Source organism: Sporothrix schenckii (genome assembly GCF_000961545.1).
Source record: "Sporothrix schenckii 1099-18 chromosome Unknown Cont41, whole genome shotgun sequence".
NCBI lineage: Eukaryota > Fungi > Ascomycota > Sordariomycetes > Ophiostomatales > Ophiostomataceae > Sporothrix > Sporothrix schenckii.
The window spans coordinates 2226967-2250945 of record NW_015971142.1 but is presented as its reverse complement, the minus strand read 5'-3'; the positions used below and the strand labels follow the sequence as shown (position 1 = coordinate 2250945).

General features: G+C 54.5%; 9 protein-coding genes across 9 annotated transcripts; 3 read left to right on the top strand and 6 right to left on the bottom strand.

Moving 5' to 3' along the window:
- Window positions 1-856: 856 nt before the first annotated feature.
- Window positions 857-2015, bottom strand: SPSK_07664 (universal stress protein family domain protein; the record flags this gene model as incomplete). Its single annotated transcript, XM_016734322.1, has 2 exons — window positions 857-1528; window positions 1602-2015. The coding sequence occupies 2 exons, from the start codon at window positions 2013-2015 to the stop codon at window positions 857-859; spliced, it is 1086 nt and encodes a 361-aa protein (XP_016591047.1).
- Window positions 2016-2703: 688 nt separating this feature from the next.
- Window positions 2704-3403, bottom strand: SPSK_07958 (uncharacterized protein; the record flags this gene model as incomplete). Its single annotated transcript, XM_016734610.1, has 2 exons — window positions 2704-2815; window positions 2898-3403. 2 exons carry the CDS (start codon window positions 3401-3403, stop codon window positions 2704-2706), a joined length of 618 nt encoding a protein of 205 aa, XP_016591046.1.
- Window positions 3404-5036: 1633 nt separating this feature from the next.
- SPSK_10797 (uncharacterized protein) lies at window positions 5037-5696 on the top strand (the record flags this gene model as incomplete). The annotated part of the gene is made up of 3 exons (XM_016737069.1): window positions 5037-5093; window positions 5159-5362; window positions 5514-5696. 3 exons carry the CDS (start codon window positions 5037-5039, stop codon window positions 5694-5696), a joined length of 444 nt encoding a protein of 147 aa, XP_016591045.1.
- Window positions 5697-7104: 1408 nt separating this feature from the next.
- SPSK_07403 (translation initiation factor 3 subunit L) lies at window positions 7105-8730 on the bottom strand (the record flags this gene model as incomplete). The annotated part of the gene is made up of 3 exons (XM_016734066.1): window positions 7105-7188; window positions 7275-8312; window positions 8419-8730. The coding sequence occupies 3 exons, from the start codon at window positions 8728-8730 to the stop codon at window positions 7105-7107; spliced, it is 1434 nt and encodes a 477-aa protein (XP_016591044.1).
- A 956-nt stretch (window positions 8731-9686) lies between these two features.
- SPSK_07322 (uncharacterized protein) lies at window positions 9687-11453 on the top strand (the record flags this gene model as incomplete). Its single annotated transcript, XM_016733986.1, has 1 exon — window positions 9687-11453. One exon carries the CDS (start codon window positions 9687-9689, stop codon window positions 11451-11453), a length of 1767 nt encoding a protein of 588 aa, XP_016591043.1.
- A 1553-nt stretch (window positions 11454-13006) lies between these two features.
- On the top strand, window positions 13007-13993 carry SPSK_07771 (uncharacterized protein; the record flags this gene model as incomplete). Its single annotated transcript, XM_016734427.1, has 1 exon — window positions 13007-13993. The coding sequence occupies one exon, from the start codon at window positions 13007-13009 to the stop codon at window positions 13991-13993; it is 987 nt and encodes a 328-aa protein (XP_016591042.1).
- Window positions 13994-14580: 587 nt separating this feature from the next.
- Window positions 14581-15594, bottom strand: SPSK_07754 (peroxin 11c; the record flags this gene model as incomplete). Its single annotated transcript, XM_016734411.1, has 1 exon — window positions 14581-15594. The coding sequence occupies one exon, from the start codon at window positions 15592-15594 to the stop codon at window positions 14581-14583; it is 1014 nt and encodes a 337-aa protein (XP_016591041.1).
- A 1273-nt stretch (window positions 15595-16867) lies between these two features.
- Window positions 16868-19450, bottom strand: SPSK_07052 (uncharacterized protein; the record flags this gene model as incomplete). Its single annotated transcript, XM_016733722.1, has 1 exon — window positions 16868-19450. The coding sequence occupies one exon, from the start codon at window positions 19448-19450 to the stop codon at window positions 16868-16870; it is 2583 nt and encodes an 860-aa protein (XP_016591040.1).
- A 1532-nt stretch (window positions 19451-20982) lies between these two features.
- SPSK_07066 (microtubule associated protein (Ase1)) lies at window positions 20983-23491 on the bottom strand (the record flags this gene model as incomplete). Its single annotated transcript, XM_016733735.1, has 3 exons — window positions 20983-22982; window positions 23048-23312; window positions 23381-23491. The coding sequence occupies 3 exons, from the start codon at window positions 23489-23491 to the stop codon at window positions 20983-20985; spliced, it is 2376 nt and encodes a 791-aa protein (XP_016591039.1).
- Window positions 23492-23979: the final 488 nt, after the last annotated feature.

Below are 23979 nucleotides of genomic sequence, written 5' to 3'. Positions count from 1 at the left end.
CTCAGAATAAATCATATTGCCGTCATTCTCGCTCTTTGTCCGCCTGCCCAACTGGGACAAACTTTTTTTTTAAAGCAGTAGCCATGACGCACCGTAAATAGAGGGGCGAGGTTTCCTAATACAGCGACGTAAGTCACTGTAAGAGCTCGTCCACGGTAGCTTCCCCGCCGGATGTATTCTTTTTCCGCCTGCCGAATCCACTGTACTTACAGCAGCCTTATCCGTTGACTCACTGTTACAGCGGATCTTCTTCTGCGGTTCGCAATACTCTGAAGCGCACTGTCACCGAATTGCCAGCGTCGCCGCTGGTACATCAGGTTGGGCTTCTTGCTGGTGCAGGGCGAATCTGTGTCTCAAAATAGGATCAGTTGCGCATCTGAATCGGCAACATTTCTTATGTGCGTCACCACACCTCGATATTGGTTGTTGGGCGGCAGTGACTGCAAGTGATCTCTAGCAGGGATTCGAGACAAAGCTGTGGGGCATCTTCCTGCAGACATGGGTCGGTAGGCCATGGCTAACAAAATAACAAAATAAAACAAAGACACAGTGATATACTCCTTCTATTGTACGACCTATGTTTCTTTGATATTCGTTTGAAATGATCTCGTTCGCCCTATTTCGTCAAGTAGGTCACGATGCAGAATTTAACGTGAATCATTAAAAAAAGAAAGAAAAAGAAAAGAAAAAAAAGACCATCTCCGCTCGCCAGCAGTGAAAGCAGGAGACTCGCCACTGAGCGCCATACTCCCATGTCTGCCCATTACCCGTCCTAAACCATGTTTCTTGGCCATAAATTCGTTTGTGTATCTGACAAGAAGCAGAACTCGCCATGGCCGCCGAGTTCGCAGTGCTGTTAATCCTCCTCATCGCTTTCTATGACATGCTTTAATGCATGAGCCTCGCCCATCTCCATCTCATGCAGCTTCTTGCGCTGCTCCTTCTCGGATTCTTTGGCTGCGGCTTCTTGAAGTGCCTGCTGGCCAGAGGTCACTTCAAACTCGGCTTCGTCGTCGTCGTCGGCGCTGTCGTCGTCTTCGCTATCGACCGATGCTGCAGGAGTTTCGACGCTGCCCGGAATCGTAGACTTGTCGCTCGTGGTGCTCTCTACCTCTGGCCTGGCTGGCGATGTGTTGCGCGACCGGCGTCCAAGATACTGGTCTATGTCTATTGGCTTGAGAGTGGGATCGAAAGCCGCCGGAAGACCAATGGCGGCGGCGACCTTATGCGCCTCCTCGTCGGCAGAGATCTTCGCCTCCATGTTGTACACGCTGCTGTTCTCGCTGTTGGCCTCGTGCACGCCGTTGGACGTTGCAAGCATGTTGGCATAGCTATGACGGGCCGGGTCATTGGATCTCTTGTCCTTCTTCTTCTTGCGCTTCTCATAGTCACGGACGACAACAGTCGGTACTGGCGAGTATTGCAGGCAGTACTTGGAGAACGAGTTCTTGTTCACGAGGCCCTGGAAGCCTCCCAGAGAGCGACCGCGTGTTCCAACGACAAGCATAGAAGGTTCGTAGACTTGAATCTGTACCGGGAAACACCGCGCGTCAGTGTCGCACAGAGGACAAAAAAAGAGACATGAGCACGTCGATACATACCAGCTTTTGGAAAGTCGCATGCAGTTTTCCCACTGCGTACTCGAGTTTTATGCTGATTGCGCAGCTTTCGGGGATCTTGCTCTTGATTCTTTCCACCATTTTGTCGGCACGTGCCTTGTAGTTCTTTTCCTCGACGGTCCGCGCATCTTTGTCTACAACATGGACGCAGATTATCTCATCGCCATCGTCTGCGTACTCGTCCAACAGCCATTGCAGCGCAAAGTCGGAGTATATGTTCTGGTCAATGCCGACCATCATGGTTCGTGATCGGCGCCGGGGTTGGTAGCCATAATGGCTGATGCTCAGTGTGTAGCCGAGTGTGTTTGACTTTGTCGCTTCTCCGATCGGGATGTTGTCAAAGCCGACGTGCTTCCGGAACCTGGTGGCAGAAGAGGTTTCTGTTAGTGTCGTCATAACGACGATGCCTCCAATCAATCGTATAAATTGGCAGTGAGGTAAATGTGAGTGTCACGTTGTTTGATCGATCGCAACTTTATAGAGGGGTGAGGTGGAGCAAATATCTGTCGTGTTCGCGGGAGAGGAGCAAAGAATGTATGAAGAGGGGAAAGATGATGAGGTGTTGGAGCCCACACAAAGGCTGTAAGTGCCGTGGCTGTGCTGGAGTAGGGGCGTTGGTTGTGTCATTTTCTCTTGTGGGTTTTGGAGGAGAGACTACTGGGCGCGCCAAAATAAGGCCCGTGAGGTAACCGCACCTGTGCTCTGTTTGGAAAGGTCTAGCAAATCCTCTTTGGCCTAACGATTTGCGCTCTGATTGCGGTCTGTGGTCCCGAGAGTGAACATCACATGCGTATTCCAACTGGTGCCATGTACAGAGTGGCAGTCTATGCGGGCCAAAATTCAGAGGGCGGCCCAGCGGCCTAGTGCAGTGGGGTAGTGAGGAGAGGACTCGTGAGGTAAGTGAGTAAGGCAGGGACAGGACAGCGAAAGCCGGCAAAGCAAGCGACCGCAAAGCGACGAGGAGCTAGCGAAATTAGAAAAAGGCTGGCGCATCCCCAGCCTTGACGGCAGACGGCCTACCGCTCTCCACCAGTCGCGTGCAACCTTGTCTGTGCTGGGGAAGAAAGATATGGGGACGCGTAGTTTAGGAACGAAAGTCGTAACTAGACCATTCAACAAGATGGATGTGCAGTGCTCTGAGAAGAGTTTTCTCGCCAAAACTGGCTGTTATGCCGCACGTGGGATGGATTGAATAACTGTAAAGCAGCGTGGGGGATTCTGAAATGACGTTTTGTTTGTAAAGGTAAAGCGCGCTCGGGTAGTGGAGGTCGAACATACCGTTTGGGAGCAGGCGACAGAATGCGTCCTGGCTTGGGCTGGCCTTGTGGCAAGGAAGGGTGTCGTGTTGGAAGGAAGGTCACAGATGCCGTTGACGGCTTCCGGGACGCCGTCCCACTGCCTTCACTCGCGAGATCGAGGATCGAGCTAGGACGTCGATCTGGCACCGGCGTGCCCGTCGTCAGGGCTGGGCTGGATGTTGCGACAGTCACGGGGCTGCTTGATGCCGTTTCCCCGGACGCGTCCGTGAGACCATCGCTGCGTCGGCCCTCTACGCTGGTACTAGCGATAGACGTACCAGGTGTAGACGTTTGGGCTGCTGTTGTGACTGCCGATGTGAAGTAACCGACGTTTGACTTTGGTGTCGTGGTGACAGCATCGCCGACGGCCTTGCCAGGGACTACGGTCGTGGGGGACACGTCTGAGCCGGGGCTTATGTCTGCGGCCGACGCAGTTCTCGCAGGGCTGGCTGCTGGCGGATGGGAGGATATCGGGGCCCGAGACATGGTAAACTTGCTCTTTTGACGAAGCCGTAGCTTGATTTCGAGCAGCTGTAACGCGGCAAGCTTGGCTGCAAGCTGCTCGCAGCTCGTCAAGACTGCCTGCCTCCTGGGTTGACGCCTCTGTGCTCCTCGGCCTGGCTTGTCTTGGGGCGGCTCTGCCTCTTATGCGAATGTGTTTCTTTCCGTGTTCGTTTGCTGAGCTTTTGCTCAAGTTATTTTCGTCTGTCTGGTAACTGCGTACGCGCTCGCTGCTCCGATGGCCTCAGGAGAGGCCAGCACGGGTTATTCAACTGCGCGACGCATTGAGAGAGACAAAAGGGAGAAGCTGCTCATGAATGAGCTGGATAAAGGCCAGCCAAAACGGTGGCGTGTTGGTTCGTGACTGGGGGGAGGGGGGGCGTAGTTGGAAGGGAAAGCTCTTTGCAATGCGTTCGTTATTATCGGAGCAAGCTTTCGGTACTTCTTGTGGGTTTTATGAGCTTGGTGGAATAACTATTCACAAGCGACTCTGGGCGAGAAAGATGAAGAGGAAAGGATGGGCGACGAGATACTTGTACAATGACACCGGAATGAGACAGGGTGGTGCCTTCTCCATTAATCAATGGCAATTATTACGGGGCCGGCAGGAGCAAGGTGGGCTGGACCAGGACTGGATGGTCAAAACACAACTACAAAGACCAAAGGAATAGGCACAGCTCGTATAATAAATCTGAACCGCACGAAGGGCTGCTCTGGGTTTACATGAAAACAATAGCGGGAAAAATAACGAGAAAATTGTTTTCGACCATGTCCGTGAAGGCAAATGAGATCGCACGGGTGGGGAGAAACTTTCTATTCGTATTATCAGATCACAAGCTGGGCAGGCAGCCAAAGGATCTGCGTGAACAGCAGCCGACCTGGCCAGGCGAGACCGTAAGGAGCGAGAAGACACGCAGACAGCACCGCAAAAAGACAATGGCACAGAGACAAGCAGATAATAACGACATACGTCCCCACCCGTCTAGATGCAGGCTTTGATTTGCGGCTTTGCAGAGCGTAATGTGCCATATTCCATAATGTACAGAGTAATGGGTTTACATCATTCCTACCGACTGTTATCCCACTTTTTCCTCTTCTATCTTGCTCCTTTGCGAGCTTCCACCAAACAAAAGAGCACGTCACATCTTTCGGCGGCTTGGCACTGCAAAAAGGTGTGGGCAGGTGGATGAGTTGCTCAGAGGACCTAGTCCATACGATAACGGAAGGCACAACCTTGGATAGTTACTTTGACATCCTCGGCTTTCCTGCGAGAACGAGAGCGGCAGACGAGAGAATGGGGGCAATCGGAGGGAAGGCGCAAACAAGTAAGATGCAAACGCAAGGAAAGTGCATCCAACGTTCAGTGGCCACCAACAGGGGAGTGTATGTATTGAAGTGTGACTTGGAGAGGAAGGGACGGGCCTACAACGTACTTGTGAGCTAAGTGCCAACTGGCTGCGTCTCGACAGTGGGCAAACATCTCCGGCATAGCAAGATGCTCGCCTCCCTCCACGAGAGTGCACCACCACACGGCCGACCCCCCTGCAGCCCCATCGTTTGGATGTGTACAACATGCGATCATTATCTACTCCTTACGCCGTAGTTACTTGACAAACGAATGTCGGAAAGCCCTGAAGCTTGGGCCGGACGCAGTTGTAATACTCATCACAATATGGTACGTAATGAGATACAATGCAGCTAACCTAGGTCCACTGAGAGTCGGCCAGCACTTCTGCCCAGACTTGGCACGAGGCCTCCCAGGATCTCCTTATCACTGCAATTTACAGGCCCCAATCTGCTCTGAATGAGGGACTCTGTACGCTCGATGAAACCATCGACGGATTGGCGACAGTTGTCAAGCGCTCGACGTTCTTGCAGTGCGAACAAGTCAGTGAGATTCCGAGGGTCAAGAGGTGGTGCAAGCAAAGCTCAGAGCCGTTCAAGGTCAGTTAAGGCACGGTCTAGAACGCGGCGACGCAAGCGCGCAGATAGCGCGCTCCCATGGTTCAAATGTTTCCACTACCACACCGTACTGTTATACAACATGCTTGTATAACGAGCAGACGACAGATCAAAAACAATATCCCGTGGCTAGTGCCAACAGAAATGGGCTGCAGAGGTGGCGGCCAGCCGCCGTGTGAGGCGACCTACCCACGGACCAGATCCCACTCGTCGCTACTTTTCCTCGTCCAACGCACGCCGCAAGCAGTTGCTGGACGCTAAAGCCGACATGGGAGGCAACAAGGGTCGTGGTCTGTCAACGCTCACCGGCATTTGACCTTGGAACTCCACAACTGAACACGGCGGTGAGCAAAAACTGCTGGCCATCTCGGGTAGAAGGCCACTTTCTCTACGTCTGACCAAGAAACTACAAGCGCAAAAACGCAGCAGTTATATTTGCCTTGGACCTTACTAACGAGCTAACGTATCTTCTGTCCACCCCACACGTCTGACTGGACTAGTATCTCCGGTCCGCGTCCCGGAGAACCACTTAGATACTGGTCGAGACGGATAGAAGGCTTTCTCGGTTTCATTTTCTTGGGTCATATCTATGCACGAAGTACGACGTACAATACGTGTTGTCGCCCTGCCATTTAAGCCTTGAACAACGCAAGCTGGCAAGCAGCCTAGGATGCCAAGTATTTTGGCTTTCGGCAAGAAGTCGTATTCCGAAGAACGGCCCGGGTGTTGGGAAACGATGCGTGCCACTTCGCCGCGTGTACTGGTGGGGTTGCATAGGACTAAAACCTTGCCCTGTTCTTTCCCTGTTCTTTTCCCTGTTCTCCTGCTCTGATATCAGATATTTCTAACCTCAGCTGTGGTTCACTTAGCTACACGAAGAAAAAGAAAAAAAAAGAAACCAAAAATCTTATCTTGCCCCCCGTTCCGTGTAACAATATGCCAAGAACAGACATCAAGACTCTAGATATCGAATCAAGTGTCAACGTGCCAAGAAGGTGGTGTGAAATGGTTGCAGCACACAACGCGCGCCGATACGGAAAGACAAGGGTGGGACGGGACCAACAAATTGTTTGTGTGAAAAAAAAAAATCATATACAGATGGTGACCTGGTTGCAGGCTCACAATCGGTGTATATCTCGCTCTTTCACCTCTGCCGCCCGGGACTTGTTTTGCAGCCGGGGTATTCACATGCAGGGGACATGACAGAGAAGGGGTCGAAATAATGTACGGAGCACAGAAAACGTTGATGGCATACGACGACAACCTTCGTGTGGAGTAAGCGAGGTGGTATCACGGCTCGGGTCGAAACAAGCAGAAAAAAAAAATAGAACAATTATAAAAAAAAAATCCTGTCAGATGCTAATGCGGGACGACCCTAGTATTTCCCTGTCCGACATCCCCGGGAGCCATTCTTTTTCGCTTTGCTCCTCGTTCCTCATCTAGCCGCTTTCCGGCTCGCTTGTTTTTGTCTAACTCGTGCCCCTAGTCGTTGTTCCCATCGTATCTTGTCCCGCATTTTACAAAGCCAAGACGCCGTCCAAGTTTGAAAGGGACATGGAACTCCGTGTAAGATTTGTGATGTTTTGTGTAATGTGCCGCAAGTGTACATGTACAGGGTTGCACACACACTGAGACACACAGAGAAAGACACACTGGTTGCCTTCCGTATACTCGGGGTGTGCTTCACCCGTAGCGGCTTGGTCATTTTCTCTGGACCAATCCGTTTACGCATAGGTCCGCGAGAGATTGCGCAGGTACCAGTCGACCAGCTTGCGGCCAACCTTTGCCTCTGACACATGAATCAGGTCCTAATGTATAGGTTAGCCACGTATTGCACACAGACGTAAAAAAAAAAAAACAGAAACAGGGGTATAGGTAATAGGCAAATACGTACACCCTGCAGAGCGTAGTCCAGGTCGCTAACGTTGACCCACTCGCCGTCCAGCAGCTTCTGGTCGTTCCACCGCAGCTGCTTGGTGCGCTCCTTGTTGACAATTAGCCACGAACGCAGCTCCTCGGGCCGCACCTCCAAGAAGCCAGCCAGCTTCTTCAGGTCCATTGTCGTGTACAAACGCAGGTACGACTTCACAGTCGGGCTCCACATGTTGTTCTTGACCTCGTCCATGAAAACGGCCAGGTGGTGCTCGATGGGGTCGACATTAGCCTCCGGGTTCTCAAAGTCTGGCGGCACGGGCGAGATGAACTTGGGGCATGCGGCGCGGAACAGCTCCTCGAAGATGGGGAGTGACTCGGGGCCACCGCGCTGCAGCTTCAGCAGCTGCTCGCCGTACTTCTCGCGGATCTGGGTGTGGATAGCGTCGTCCAGACGCGTGGGGCTGAAAGCAACGCAGATGGCAATGAGTGCATACATCTGGTCGTTCTTCTTGGTGATGGAGTCGTACTGCGCGTTCTTCTGGAAGTTCTTTGTGCGCGACACGTACACCAGGATGTGGCTGAACATGCGGATTGCGTCCGAGTAGCGGCGCATCATCATGTACGAGAAGCCGATGTAGTAGTACGTGGTAAAGTGCGCGGCCATGACGCGCGCAAACATGGCCTTCTTGTTGAGCTCAATGTCGTCCATGGTCTTGAGGGCCAGGCTGAAGTCGCCCAGCAGACAGTGCACGCGCAGCAGGCCAATGATGGAGAAGTAGCCCAGCATGCGGTACAGGTTCTTCGAGCCGTACTCTCCGGCCACAGCGGCGGGGTCCTCGTTGCGCTTTTGCGCGGCCAGCTGCTCGGTGATTTGTGACCGCTGGATCAGAGAGTACAGCACATTGAGCACGCTGTAGCAGCCCCACGTATTGGGGTTCTCTCGCAGGATGGCGATCTCCTCCTCGTTGTTATTCTGGCGGGCAATGCGCATGCGGTAAGAAGAAAAGGAGTTGAACTGGTAGATGAACTCGTCGATGACGTCCCAAGCCCAGTAGTACTGCGATAAGGAGATGTATGTCAGTAAAGCTGCATGCGACCAAAACTTGGTATGCCCGCTAATCATGAAACATTCTGTAAGCCATTCTCCGCTGGAGCAGACATACCGAAGGGGGTTCCAGGTCCACGGGGCCCTCGGAGTTGAGAATGAAGTGGAACAGGCTGCAGTAGGCATCGTAGCTCTGGAACTTGACCTCGAGGGGAGCCGAGAAGTCGAGCGGCTGTGCGGCTGCAGCGAGTCTTGACTGAATGTCGTCGTTCTGCTGGGCGAGGGTCAGGGAGTTAACCTGCTCCAGATCCTCGAGGCCGTCCTCGTATTCAACCTGCTCGCGGTAGTCGGCAACAAGCGCCTCCTCCTCAACATCGCTGTCGTCGTCGAGGGCGCGTGCCGGCGCTGCGCCGTTCTGAAGTCCGCTCATTGTCGCGATTTTCGTGTGGATCTCGCGTTTACGGCGCTTGTCTTTCGAGTCTTCGAGTCAGGCCCTCGATCGAAAAGTTCGTCGAAAAGGAGGGCGGGGAAGGTCGTCGTGATCAGGGGCGTGGAATGGACCCTAAAAAAACGATGAAGTGTGAAGTTCGAAAATTGTCTACAAAACTGCCCGCCAAATTTTTGCTGTCCGCATTCGTTGGTTAGCGGGGCTAACGCATTTTTCGTGGGGTCCTCTGCCATTCCCTGCCAGCTTAGTCATTTTGCCAACTGGTCTGGGCACTCTCCCGCGTAAATAGCGAGGTATTGCAGTGGTTTTCTTAGGGCTTCAGGGGCATTTGGCAGAGGCCAATATGACTTGGAGCGTCTGGAGGTGGATAAACACGGATAAATCTATGGCCGATCCGAGACCATGCGCAGGCCAAACTCGGCTACCGCCTCGTAATCCAGTTTAGTCGCAGGTACCGAAACCCCGCTAGGAGCTCAGCACATGTGTTGATTACAATGGGCTTAGTGTGCCGTCCACCTGGCGTCACCTTCGTCAGCGCTCTTTCCGGTTTGGGGACTCCTACACAACACGAATACGGCGCTTGCACCATGCTTCGTATCTCGTCTCCTCCATCTTCATCGACTCGCCATTTCCAACGAGTATCGCCCACCACAGAGACAGATCACAGATCATTCCCGGGCAATATTCACACCTAAGACGTAAATAAACTACGGCTATCGAAAACCACATACACTTGCGCTGTCCTATTCTTCAGCGATTCCCCATCTCAACACTCCAGGGGGTGGGAGAGATGCGCCCGAGCTCTGCTGTCCGAGCTATCGACACCTGCCGATAATCGATACCGTTACACGTACGCATCTCGTCTCCTCGATTACACGACGTTATAATTGCGCACAACTACCCCAACACCACCTACCCGCGCCTCGGTGCCGGCGATCATGGGTCTCTTCGGCCTCGGCGCTGGCTGCGATGACGACGGCTGTTCGGCAACGCCACCGGGCCTCTCGCTGTCCATGCTCTTCTCGCTTACGCCATTCCTCGCCTCGTTCGTCATTGTGTTTGTGGTCGTGTCCAAGAAGGTCTTCCCGTTGCTGTCGCGAGTACAACAGGCCGACGACGGCCAGGACCACTATCTTCCTCCATCAGCGCCTGCCGGCCTTCGGCTGGTCCATGCCGCGCATGGTGCTCGCTCCCTGCGTCGCCGGTTCGCCGCAGCCGCGTTTGCAACCACTACTGCCCTCGCTGCAGTCCTGGCGGAGTTGATTCTCGCCGAGTTGTCTGAAGTTGTTGACCCAGTCGCACGCAACGCGGCCCTCCGGTTTACGGTTCCAGCGCTGTTATTCCTCCTAATTATCCTCATTCCCTTCCTGGAGCTCCAGTCGGTCATCAGCGCGTCTGGCTGGTCGTTCCAGCGCACCGCCACGGGCAAGATCCCCCGCGTCGCATGGACTCTGCAGATGCTCGCTTTTGGCAGCTGGCTGTTTGTGTTCTGGTCACTGGGCATTGCCGTGCCTGGCCCCGTCCAGAACTACATGTACTCCAACGATGCGCGGACGGGGTTCGACAGCACAGGCATCTCCATGGCATCGCGTTGGGATGCGACCTCCGACGACCCATTCGATTTACAGAGCCTACGGTCTGCCGGCTCACGGGGATTGGCTCGCGCGTGTCTTGAGCGGGTCGGCGTGATTGGCATCTCGCTCATGGCGCTCCTCTCCGGCTTTGCCAGCGTCTCATCCCCGTGGCAAATGTTCAACGATCGGCGAAGCGCGCGGAGGCGGCCAGTCTCGGACACGGATCTGGCTCGTAAGGAAACAAGCCTCAGCATGACCACTGACCTGATCTCGACGAAGCGTCTCCGCCTCCGGTCATTGCAGCGCAAGATGGAGATGACGGTGAATCCGGTGCCGCAACAGCAGGGTAGCGTCTTGGGCAAGCTAGTTGGGTCAATCAAGAGCATAGTTGGAGCGGATGGCCCTGAAGCTATCGAGATCAAGAGCCTAGAGATGGAAATATCTGGGCTGGAGACGATGGAGGCCGGCCTGTCTGCGTCCCTCTCGGCTCTGCGTTCGAAGCGCGCGTCCGAGGCTCGCGCAGGCACGTTCTTGGGAAAGCTTCTTGCGATCCCCCAATACGCCTTTGGCATTTACTGCATTTACCGCATCTTGGCGACGACACTCACCACACTGCATCGGGTGTACTACCCGGAGGCGTCTTTCTCGTCGTCCGACCCGATCAACCGGTTCTTGGGCCTGCTGGCCAAGCACTGGGACCCGAAGCTCGACCAGCTCGCGTGGGCACGGCAGATTTCGTTCCTGCTGAGCGGCGTGATCCTGGCGGCGTCCGCCAACTCGGTGCTGCAGACGTTCCACATCTTTGTCAAGTGGACACCGGGGCTACTGTACCAAGCGCAGGCCAACATGGCGCTGCTTATCGGGCAGATTGCGGCCACGTACGTAATCAGTTCCGCACTCTTGCTACGGTCCAACCTGCCCAAGGAGATGGGCAGTGCCGTGAGCGATGCACTGGAGAGTGCGCTGTCTCCTGGTTTTGTGGATCGCTGGTTTGAGGGCTGGTTCTTGCTCGCCAGCATGCTTACGGTAGTCGGCCTCTACATTGGACGATCACTGTCGTCTGGTGACATGCTCGATAGTTATGACGAGTATGGCATGGAGGAGATGGGCCGGAAGCAGTTGAAGGACTAAAGGACAGCTGCCTTTGCTCCCCCTCTCGCCAACACCCCTTGTAGTTTCTTTCGTATACCATTTTGATTTTTGGTTTCTTTCCCTTCCTTTTTTCTTTGCGAACTCGCTAGTCTAGGCTTTCGCTTTTTCATCTTCTTCTATTCTGTCTTTTTGGACAAAGCCGGAGTTATGTATTTTGATACTGTCATGTCTTTCTTTCTTACCTCTTTTTTTGTCATTCTCGGGGAGGCCCCAGAGTATATGGATAGGGATATAGCGCAACTGTCATTTTTCTTGGGTACCGGATATCTTGGGGGCGTTCTTCTTTCCTTACTTTTGTGTCTTATCTTATTTAAATTTCTTCGTTTTCCCCTAAGGGTGGCAAAAGGTCTGCCTATACGCAGTGCAACACCGCCGATATTTACTTAGTTTGTTTAGAAGGAAACTCTTTTTACTTGCTCTTCAAGAATCCATATAAGTTGCGACTGCGTGTAAGGTTCGAAGGTATGTACATTAAGACGCGGCCATCGTAGCAGCTCAACCTGGACTTTTCCTTTGTTTCTACCAGGTAGAACTCTCAAAAGCCGAGGCTCACACACCTTCCAGACTTGGAAGAAATCGATCAAGTGTTTTGCGATTTTTGGGAGAAGAACATATTCGACGAGAAATCACCGGACAACTAGGCGCAGAGGCAGAGGCAGAAACCATGGTATGCTACCCGGAAATGGGATTAGTGAGCACCTTTTTGTAACGATGTCCTCTCCAAGTGAAAAGATTCTCTATTACATTAATTTGCTTCAACGACCTAAAATTTTAATATCCAACTTCTCTGCTATAAAAAGAAAGTGTTGGAAAATGCATTAGATGGGGTGCAGCATAATAGTCGGCGCACGGCCGTCTGGGGCGGGATCGCTGCATGGTGTGTTTTATGTGCCAATGCATCCAGACCTGGCCTTGCCTTATGTTTACGAATACAGTCGATGATGGAAATAGCCTGGGAATGGAATGGAAGAGTAAAATAATCCAAGAGGAACAGTCGGGCGGTTTTGCCTCTTTCCAGGGTCCGTTTCTTATTTCTTTATTCACAGATCTCTGTTCAAGGAGGCTCTGCACCATCTGTGTACCGATTTAGGTACTGTGCACATCGCTGTTGTTTTGAGACACACCGCGTTTCGACACCACTCGCTTGCTTCATCTTACAAGGCATGACACTGTGGGCGACTTCAATATCTCTCGAAAAGACGGTCCTTCTCGACCCCTGATCAGCACCATTGCTCACCTGCACCAGTATTCTGGAGACGAACGGGAGGGAAGCAGTCGAAGGAAGAAGCGGGAAACTCATAAAAATAGATATGAGTAAATCAAGAAAAGGACGTCCTCGGAAAGCGAACAAGAATAGATGTACTTTTGATTCTTCTTTGATCCGTCGTGAATATTGCCTGTTCTTTACTTTGCTTTTATCCATCATCAGTTTATACTATTGATGTCAAGACGAACATTTACAAAGTACGACAAATACGCTCCATTGAAGAATACTCAGTTTGATAGCGAGAAGCACACAGACAAACGTCACAATGCAAAAAACAACGTTATCAAGGAGGCGGCCAAGCAGCGACCAGTTTTTCTCTTTGCTGCTTCTTGCGCTCGCCGCGCCACATGCAGTCTCTGCGCTCTCGCTGTCCAACTTTCAGCTCATCACATCAACAGCGGTGCCCATCAACTGCATCCTCGCCTACAACCAGCAACTAACTGGATGCACACTGAGTGACTTCACAGTGTCCAATAGCCGCCGGCGAGACCGCAATACCTGCTCAGTGGCCTGCCAGGCAGGAATTGCACGCGCACAGGAGACGATCCAGAATGTGTGTGGTGGAATCCAGTCGTCTGGGTCGGTGACGACGGTTCTGGGTGTGGCACTGTCGGGCGACTTGGTCGGCCTGCTGTGTGGAGGTTCCGAATCCGTATCGGGAGACAACACCGAAGACAACCCCGCAACGACGACAGCAACAGCGCCGGCAGCAGTCTTGCAAACAGAAACGACGGAGACGGCGGCAACAACTGCAGCGGCGACGAGCGACACCACCACCACCACCTCTGCCACCAATAACGGCAACCCGCCTTTTGTCTTTTCAACACTCGACCCTCCAGCAGGGTTCACAACCGTCCCGACGGGCTCCAGCGACGGCGTCGCACAGGCACCAGCCGCAGCCGCTGCACCGGCGACATCGGTACGGCCTTCGGAGTCGTTTATTCAGAACACCAACTCACTGGTCGGGAATGGTGGTGGAAACGGCAATGCGGCGCCGCCATCGCCGACCATTGCGACGAGTTCCCTCCCACGTTCGTCATCAACGTCATCCTCGACTTTGACGTCGCAGCCTGTGGCGGGCGCGAACAACCGCAATATATTTGGCGGCGGTGGCAGCCCCTTTGACGAGGCGGCAGCCAACAGTGGAGCCGAGCGGACGGGACGCGTCGCTGGTCCATGGGCACAGCCATGGATGATGCTGAGTGCGGCAGTAGCAGCCATAGCAGCTGGTGGCGTTTTGGCGAGATGGTAGGCGGAGGAGGTGCTGCATGGTGAAAAGCCCATGACTACCACTTGAGTCGCTCGTGCTCTCGTCGTTTGGCAATCCCTAGGCACTGTATTGTCATCTGTTATATTTCGCATCGTCTCCCATTTGATCGCGAGGGCGTCGTATGATGTCCGGCATTTTATTCAGTCCCTTTTGTTTTAAATAGTCCTTTCTCTCTTGTTTCATATGTCTTTCCAGGGGCGATATCCAATGCATCCCCTTTTCTCTTTGTTTTATTGGAAACGGTAACCTTTTATATAATTAGTGTGGAGTTTGGTTGGCGAGACGACCTATGAAATACTACGTTGATGGCTTCAACTCACTTTATTTATTTTTGGTTTGGATCATATGTCTGGATTTTTTTGGCGAAACAAATTACAAAAATATAGCCATGCTCTAATATCTGTGTGCGCCTATCGTAAATAACACTGGCTGGTCGCGGATTTCTGGGCCGGCAAATCCAACGCCCACCAAATAGTAAAAATATATGTACACTGAATAAGAGACCGCGGAATGAAGTAAAGAAAAAAGCCAAACGCAACAAAAGGCTGCTTAGACAACCAAAAGGAGCATCACGTCTCCTTCCACGTCTTGTGGATCTGGATGGCCGCCGGAATGCAGCCCAGAATGGTCAGTGAGACGTCGCTCAGGAAGCCCTTCTCCATGCCCCAGTGTGCCATGACGGGCGCCAGCGATGCGTAGCGCACCATGTTCTTGTGCAGCTCGAGGGCCTGGGCCTTCTTGGCCGGCGTGTCGGTCGTCTGGTGCATGGACTGCACGGCCAAGCGGCCCAGCTCGGCGGCCACAAAGACAGAGAAGGCCCGGCTGCTCCAGCGGTACAGCTTGCCCTGCTGTGCGGGCGTCGCGCCCAGCACGCCCTTGCCCGACAGGTACGCAGCGTTCTCCGTCACCTGGTACACAATGCACGACAGCAGCTGCGTCCAGCCGACAAGGGTCTCGGCCGTCGACGTCGGCGGGACCACCTTGGCGGCTGCCTCCTTCTCGGCCACCGCGGCCTTCTCCTCGCCCTCCTTGGTCTTGTCGGACGGCTCTGCAGCCGCCGCGGCGGCGGCCGCCTTCTCCTTCTGGGCCGCAGCCGCCACACGCCGCCGGGCCAGCAGCTGGCCCACCAGCTGGCGCGCCCACACATACATGGACAGCAGACCCCACAGGCGCAGCATCATGCGCGCCTCCGTCAGAAGTGTGCCCAGTGCGCGCAGGCGCTGCGCGAGGACAAGCGCCGAGGCGCCCGCGGCGGCCTTGGCGGCGCCGGCCGTCGTGACGTTCGTGTTCTTGTTGCCGCTGGATGTGACCAGCACGAGAGCCGAGGCAGATGCCCGCGTGGGTAGGGCCAGCAGCACGGCAGCGAGCTGGCGGACGGGCTCGTGGAAGAGGGCGCGGCCGCCGGCAGTGTTGAGGATGACGGAGCCGAGTCGGGCGCCGTAGCAGACAGCGGCCAGCACGGCGTCAATGCCGCCAGGCGTCTGCATGACCTTGTTGAGCTTGACGATGAACGCATCGATGTTGGCCGGATCGATGGCCGCAGAGGCCACTGCCTTGGCACGGGCGGCCGGAGAGTCGGACATGGTGGAAGTCGGGATTGCCGAGAGAAGTCCGGTTGGGTGCGGATGAGCAGGCGTACGGTTGTATCGTCAAAGATCGTCGTCAGTTGTCGGAAAATGAAAAAATCAAAATACCAAAGGTCGAGCGCGAAGACGCCAAAGACCAAAGAAAAAGAAGAGTTAAAAGCACAAAACGACGAAAAGGCAAAAAAGAGGTCGTAAGGAAGAAAGAGGAAGGAAAGTCGGGAGAATAGACGGGGAGAAGAGGTCAGGATAGAATCCGGGGTCTTCGCCCAGCCAATTTCAACTCGCGCAGCACGGCAGATGCGCAGAACCCTTGTCCTTACATTCGCTGCTTCTTTTTCGTCTTCCTTTTGTTCTTGGCCCAGCTTAGCTCCTCCTACCTGGGGTCGCTTGTACTGGTCCGCGCTCCCTGCATTGGTAATAGGCCTCGTCAGGCCGTCTTTCCCCTGTGTGGGTCCGCCTGCATTACGCCGCGTCAAGTGGCCCGTAGCTTGCCGCCACAGCGCATTTCGGTACAGGCCTAATTACCACCGTTCTCCCAAGGGAAGTTAGGGGGATCGTAGTGAAATGCACTAAAAACATCTCCCACTAATAACAGGCACCGCGTTTCAATTCTTGCCGAGGCAGCTCGGTTGCGCCACATATGATTTCCTTTGTTGGCTTCGGAAACAGCCAGCATACAAAGTAGTCAGGTCCCGACTGGTGTGTATAAACAGGAAGTTATGCACACTGCAACCCCAGTTGGTCGACGCACGCTAACCGCTTGAATTTGTTAATTTGCAAAGCGGCAGTCTCCGATGGTCGCGATTCATGCGACGCCAGCAGCTAGACTACGAAAGGAAGTCAGGGCGCCGAGGCGACGAGTCATTACCAGCAGTTATCAATACAACAGTATGGGCATGGTGAGAAAAAGAATAAGACGAGAACAGAAAGTCCTACTGTGGATGGGGGTGAGCCAGGGGGGCGTGTGGGCAATTTGAGAGTTGACCCACCCACGACGACCAATATGGAAACCCGTTCGTTTGTTGGTTTGGAGACTGCATCTTACAACGTGCGAGTACATCTTACCACGCCATGACTTGCTGTTCGATGATGTTTTGATTGAAACTCAACGGGCTGGCCGTTGTCCTGGCCTTCCTCTATATGCAGTCCATGCAAGGTATCTATGGTATGGTATGATGCTGGCGACGATGATGCCAGTGAAAATGAAAACAGAAAGTCGAAAAGACAACGAGTGACAAAACAAACCCATGGTATATTCCCCATCTCACCTCTACCGCCTCCGCTGCATCGTCGGCCCCTGCATCCCCCGCGCACTGCTCCATACGCTCTCACTCACCCGCGCCGGGATCTTGCGCCCGCGCAGCCGTTGGTCGATCAGCCACAGGCCCACGACAAAACCGGCCTTGCCCAGCCGGCCTGTCCCCGTCTCATCCACTAGGTCCCACACCTCTGCTAGCTCGTCCAGCGGCAGCCGGCTGCGCCGCCAAAGGTCGCGGACGACCACGTTGGGCACGGTTTCGTCGTCGTCGGCGGCATCGTCAACAATTGTACCGCCGTCGTTCACGTTGGTGCTGCTGCTGTTATTGTTGTTTTCCATCCCGACCAAGCCCCGGTTGCCGCGGTTGGACGCCCACACGGCCTCGTACCGCCGCCTCTGCCGCTCAGTAACGGCTTCGCGCCAGCGCCGCCGCGACCCCTCGTGGTGCTTGTGCTTGTGTCGGCTGCCCCCCACCAGCACGGCCGGTGTTGCGTGCGACAAATGGTGCTTGCCCTGCCGCAGCCGGCCGTCGCGGTGGTAGTGGCTGCGCCGGTAGTGCGTGTTGCCACTCGTCTTGCCGTCGCGGTCGTAGTCGTCGTCGTCCGAGTGTGACCGCTCCCGCCGCAACGTCTGCAACATGCCTGTGCGCTTGGTTGGCGACGTCGAGCGCACCGACGGCGGCGCGGGCGGCGTACGGGAGCGTGACCCGGGCATGGACGATGACACAGACTGCTGCGACGACGGCGGGTGTTTTGCCGCTGCAAGAGACCCCGCCATGATGGCGCTGGCCAACCCGTCAACTGACGACGCCGTCGCTGCCGGCTTTCTAAGTGGCGTTGCGGATCCAGCAGAGTGCTGGGCGACAAGAGCAGTGGCAGCACGACGTGGTGGTGCCTGCGGAGGAGGTCCACGACCGGAAAAAGATGAGGAACGGGCCGGCGATTCCCGCGCCTTCGTCAGCGACCGACTTCGCGCCGCGCTCGAGTCGCGCACACTTGGATTGGGCGGACTCGGCCGTCCCATAACATCGTCGTCGTCGTTCAGTTCGCGCAACGGTAGGCGGTGCTTTCTTAGAGGTGACGTGCCAGGCGACGCTGTTTCCAACCTCTCCACCTTCCCTAAAGGCGATGATGTCTCTTGCCCTGCGTTCTGCCGTGGCTTGGGTTTCGTTATCGGTATTGGCTTTGTTTGCTGCGGCTGTAATGAAGCATCTGCCTTGGGGCTTGGCCCTGGCATTGGCAGTAGTTTTGCCTCGGAGTTGAGCAGCTCCTTTTGTTCTACCGGATCTTTATTTGTCGTTTTTGTTGTTGTTGTCTTCGCAGAGATTGCTTTAGTAAGGGGCTTTGCAGGACGCCGTGGAGACGGCTTTGTGGGCTCCATTGTTCTTGGCGTAGCCGGATTCCGTGCCAGCGTAGGTGTCTTCGTTGGTGTCTTTGCGGGTGTCTCTGCAAGAAGAGCCTCCTCGCGTCTTACAGGACTCACCGATCGTGGCGGCGTAAACGATTTCAGTTTCGGCGGCCGTACAGGGCTGGTACCGCCGCTACTGAGGTCGTCCGCTTTGACACGTCTCGGTTCCTTCTTTTCTTTCCCCCGGCTGCTTCCCTTCTCAAACATGGAGACGAGAGCCGATGTGGCTGCTATGGTTGACGAGTCTAGGCTCTCCTCATCGTCCGCCTCCGCCCACTCCTCATGTTCGCGTTGTCCAATTCGGATACCGTAGCGGGCCATATCATCGTTGACTCGTGAGGCGTTGGCCGCAAGATTGGCAGCGGCAGTCGCGGCCGCTGTCCGTCGCTTTTCTTCGCTCGCTGCTGCTGCCAGAAGGGCAGCTGACAAATGTGCTGGTACCGGACCAGGCCCGCCCGTGTTCGTAGCTGAAATAGTCCCAACGCTGCTCCCTCGCCCTCCCTGCTGCCCTGTATGGTTTGGTGTGATCCCTGGACTCACTGCTTGGCTGGCAGCTCGCGTCGCGGCAAGAAAGGATGTTGACCGTGGTTGACGTAGAGGTTTGGGAGTTGATTTGGGCACTGCCAACGATCTGCCGCCGGCAATATCGTTGTTACCACCACCCGTTCGTGTGCGGCCGATGGCCGGATGCGGTGGTGGTACGATGCCCGGTGAAGGTAACGGCACAAGATCGCCCGCTGATGATGACGCTGTGACTGCTCTCGATGCGTTTGCGCCTCGACTCCGGCTCCGACTTCGACTACTGCTACTATTGCTTCTCGCTGCCATCGACCGCTGGCCCGGCGACACCGGCCGCAGTAAGCTCAATCCAGCCCGTTCACCAGAGCGCGTTCCGATACCACTAACCGAAGCATCCCGTGATGACGCTGCCGCCGAGGTTGCCGCCAGGAGGGCATTAGCAGCTTGGGTATTGGATATGGTGCTATCGCGGGAGGGCGAGACGGAGGGCTGTCGCCGTTGTTGTTGTTGTTGTTTAGGAAGAGGGAGGTGCTGTTGTGGTTGGAGATGCTGTCGAGAGTTGGCTTTCGCCTTCTTTTGTCGCCCAAACGCAAGCGAGGCACCGCGAAGGGCTGCCGCCGTGGCAGCGGCAGTATCAGACGCTCCGTTGGACCCAGCCGTGCCGCTCATGATGGAAAGGCAGCTTTCAAAGAAGATACAACGAAGGTTCACCCCAACAGGCAATGTAACGCGATCGGCTGCACCTACGCCGCCGGCTCGCTCAGGAAGCTCGATGGGTGGCACATGTAGGTCGTCGAGTTCAAAGTAGGGAAGGAAGGGGCATCGATGGCATGTTCTATGTCCGCAAATGCGAAGAGAGGTGGTCGGGGGAAATCGAGAGGCGTGCAGCCGGAAGAGTCGCGTGGTCTTGAAGTGGACGCTGACTGGACGAATAGGATGCGACGGTTTCTTGGAGGAAGCGATCTATCGACAGCGTGTGTTGCTGTTTTGTTAGTAGTCGGAGCCGTTCTCCATACGTTTTGCGAATGCAGGCCTTGCAGGACAGTGTTAAGGACTGGCGAAGTGTCCCTTTGCACAATGAACGCGAGTATGAAGGTGATACGGTGGTCGTCGTCGAAATTAATGTGGGGCAATTCTCCTGGCGAGGTAAATGGCAGCTGCACTCGAAACGGTCCCAAGGATCGCTATTTCGTCGTAAGCTAAGCCGTATTAGTGGGTAGCTGCCGTCAGTTCGCAAAGGATGCCCGGCACGTTTAGTAAGAGCAACTTGGTGGGGTGTGCTCCACTAAAATTGGTCGCCAAAGGTGCCAAACCACAGCATTGTTTGGTTCTGCAACGGTTTTAATCTAGTGACGCAATGCCCCAACACTTAGCAGTCTCCGTGCTAAGCTGCAGTGGAACACTACAAATGCAGAGTAATTACGACTTACATGAACAAACATACGTACGAAGTACCGACTATTTACGTCATTTAGTTCTCAACACCATACGTCCGTGCAGATTACAGATACGTTATGTCACTCTAGCTATTCCCAACTCTGGCTTGATATCAGATACTTCTCAATGTGCATCGTAGAAGCGGAGTAGCTTTCAGACGACCAAAAGCAGAAACGCATCGCAGAAAAGCAACCAAGACGTGACGATAAGTTAAAGAGATTCGCAGGTGTAGCCAGAAAGGAGTAGTCACGCTGGTAATGCAGGAAGAAGATGTAGAAAATAGTTTTAAGGAGAATTTTTCGGAATTAGATCCGATCTGCGGCTTTCTCGCCGACCCAAACCGCCCAAATCCGTCTTCCAGGAGACGTCGAATCCCAACCGCTCCAAAAAAAAAAATACGTACAAAAGAAATGAACTGACGGCAAAAGAGACACACAAGGAAGCCAGAGAGACTAAAAAGAGACAGAAAAATGAAGTAGGAGAACAGAAAGTGGCATGTGGAAATGATCGTCTCGTCATAAGGAGACAAACAAAGAGAATAGAGGCCAGAGAGAAGAGAGAGACAGAGAGAGAGACGCAAGCTGGTGCTCTTCGTAATCCGTGAATGCGATGGCCGGAAAATGGACGGAAGTTGCCGTTTCTTCGTTCTTCGTTAAGTGGCAGGAAAGCAAATCCGCAAGACAACGAGAAAAAAGAAAAAGGGCGGAAAGTCGTTAATGGAATAAAAATGGGAATGAGCACAAGTGAAACGTGATTTGGCCGTCTTAGAAGGCATCCTCGTCGGTCCATTCGCTACCGGACGCAATGCGATTGCCTTCCGCGTCCACCATCACATGGCCAGCATATGGTGTAGACGAGGGTGGTGGAATGCCACGCATCCGCTTGTTCGCCATACTCGATGTAGGACGAGCATTTCCAAACCCAGCTTCTGGGGTCATACGCTTACCGCGGGCCGCTCGCATCTTGGCGTAGTAGCCTTCTGAAGCATCCGGTTCCGGTTCCGAGTAGTCATCGTAGGTCTCCCAATTCTCAGACCCAGACACGGCCGTAGATGTGTTGGAGATATGCCTCACTGAACCGGCATGCTGGAGTTGATGTTGTTGTTGACGGTACTGTTGAGACGAGTAAGATTGTTGTGACTGTGGTCGCACGCTATGCGCTTGGCTACTCAGACTGCGGTCTACGTAGCGGTCGTCGTACCGGTCGTCAAAACGTTCGTCGTAAACATCCTCTGGTTCAATGTGACGCACGTTGACGCTCGATCCCAGATTCGTTCCCCGGTATGGGTTCGCCGGAGTCTCAAGCTGGGGTGCACGCACAAGTTCGCGCATCTTTGGTGGCGGCGCCATCATCAAGGATGGTGCTTGCCGTACCAGATCACCACCGTTAGTCGCACACCGTATATCCGCTGCAGGGACTGCCCGTGGCCGCTCAGGCGAGTTGCCTCCATGCTTAAGTGTGCCCAGTGGCGCGCGAACCTTTGAAGTCGCCGCCGGGATGCGTGATGGGCTCGTTCTACCATTTGCCGTTGCGATGGACGACACAGTGTCGGTGCGCTTCGGCAGGCCGCTGGCTGTCCCAGGTGCGACAGGCGTCTTTGCACCAGCTCTGGACGGGATGTTCCTAGCCGGGACAACCGTTGAGGCCGGGGCGCGTTTTATTGTACTCTTGGCTGCAGATGCAGTGGCTGGCGCTGGTGGATTGGCCGGTGTCTTGGACCGCGGTGCTGAGGCTGCCGAAGAGGCAGCAGAGGGCCGGGTAGAGCCTTCGTAGACTGTGTCGAGGTAGCGCTCACCGTGCACTAGGAAAGGACGTCCGTATTCGTCCTCCCAGGCCTCGAGTACCTTTCGCAATTCTGCAGTCACCTTGGGCAGCTCCTTGGCAATGCGCTTGCGGGTCTTCTCTTCGCGCAGGAGCTTTCCGGGGTCCCGCTTCTCGCCCTTTTGGCCACGCATCATCAGGCGCGAAGCGTCCTGACTTGACGCGGCCAAATCGTCGCGTTCCTTGACCAAGGTCTGGTGGCGGTCGACCATGGCGAGTGTGGGGGCGCGCTGCTCTCTGAGGGCCTCGAGACGCGCAATCTCGCGCTCGTGCGCTTCGAGAAGAGCATCGCTGTAGACATCAGAAAAGGCAGGCGTGAACTCAAGCATCTCGTCTTCTGAGAGATACAGTACATCCCACAGCTCCTGGAGACGGCAGCGAGCATCTTCAACAAACGTCGGCAGGTTCTGGCGCTTGAGCTCATTGAGGCGTGCCAGCTCGTCTTCAAACTCGTTAATCTGGCGAATACCACAACCGCGGTTTCCGTTCAGGAACGCTTTCTTCTCGTGCTCCTCGACACCGAGCTTGTCCCAGAGATCTTCGACCGCCGCCTTGAGGTCTTTGAGGCGCTTCTCCCGTGCCTTCTTTTCGTCGGACAGCTTATCACGTCGACTGCGGAGGCGAGCAAGATCATCCTCGTGCAGACCCAGTTGCTCGGGCGAGTCACGATAGTGCTTCACGATGGCGGCGTCGGTCTGGGCTTGCGGGGTGCCAAGTTCCGCCCACAACTGGATAATGTTTTCGGAAAGAGCCTTGACGGTTGCCACACGGCGGGTGTATTCCTCGTAAACACGCGTGAACTCGGCGTCCAGCTTGTCGACGTACGTCGGTGACAGGTCAAAGTTGATGGGGATGGACTGGTTAGGTCCTGTAGGAGGGAGGGCAATGCGCACAAACGAGCTCTCCAAGTGCGATGAGTACGACTCGAGAGCCTCGACAAGTTCTGTAATTGTTAGTGCTCCTGTTCGTCAATTCCTCTTCCACAGCCAGGGCAAGAAGTCTACATACTCCGAACTTGTTCGAATCGTTCGCGGTGAATCTTGCTAATCTGGAGATGCTTTTCTTTGAGCACCTGGAGACAGCGGGTCAGTGGGTAAGTAACCTGCATGTCTTCGTCGGCGTCGTAGTCGCGTCGAGAGCGGGAGTCGTCGATGGATGTTTCCATCTGGCGGATGGCGCTGATGGTACGCTGGGCTTCTTCAACCATATTCTTCTTCTCGTTGGTCACCAGGCGGACCTGGTTGTGAAGGGCTTCGGAGAGAGCATTGAAGAGCTGGGAGGTCAGTACCATTCCTTGTGTGAGCACTATTACTAGGTACAATTTTGAAGTCAACAACGCACCTCCTCTTCGCGGGTTTCCCGCTCATGATTCGATACACCAATCTCGTCAAAGAGGCCGTGGAGCTGGTCGATAATGCCGTTGACCTGCTGGGACAGGTAACTTGCGTCCATGATGGGCTGCACAGTTGCGTTCGGTGACGATAATGTCAATCTGGCGGCGATCGGACGGCGGTTCCAAGTAGTGTTCCCAGTGGTGTCGAGGTTGTCTCGTCGCAGCTTTGAGCTGGGCAAAGTCGTTGATGGAGAAAGATGCTTCGCAGTCAAATTTGGAAAGGGCGATCGAGGGGTTGTCAATCAAGCCGGGGTCGGCAGGCCCTGCAGAAGCAGAGCATCTCAGGATGACAGGCAGAAGGCGAGTTGGCACGGAGGACGAGAGATGAGGAAGAAAGCGTACTGTGAAGTACAAAAGAAAGGAAAGCAGGAGGAGAATCAAAGGAAGAGGTCGTGTTGATGAACGTGGAGAATGAAAGAAGATGATCGCTCGTTCCGCTTGAGAGAAATGCAATGTCGCAAATGTGTGGGTGGACTCAATAGCATTCGGTTTTAATGGGAAGGAAAGCGAATAGAATGTGACTGAGCGTGAGTGATATTGGCAGACT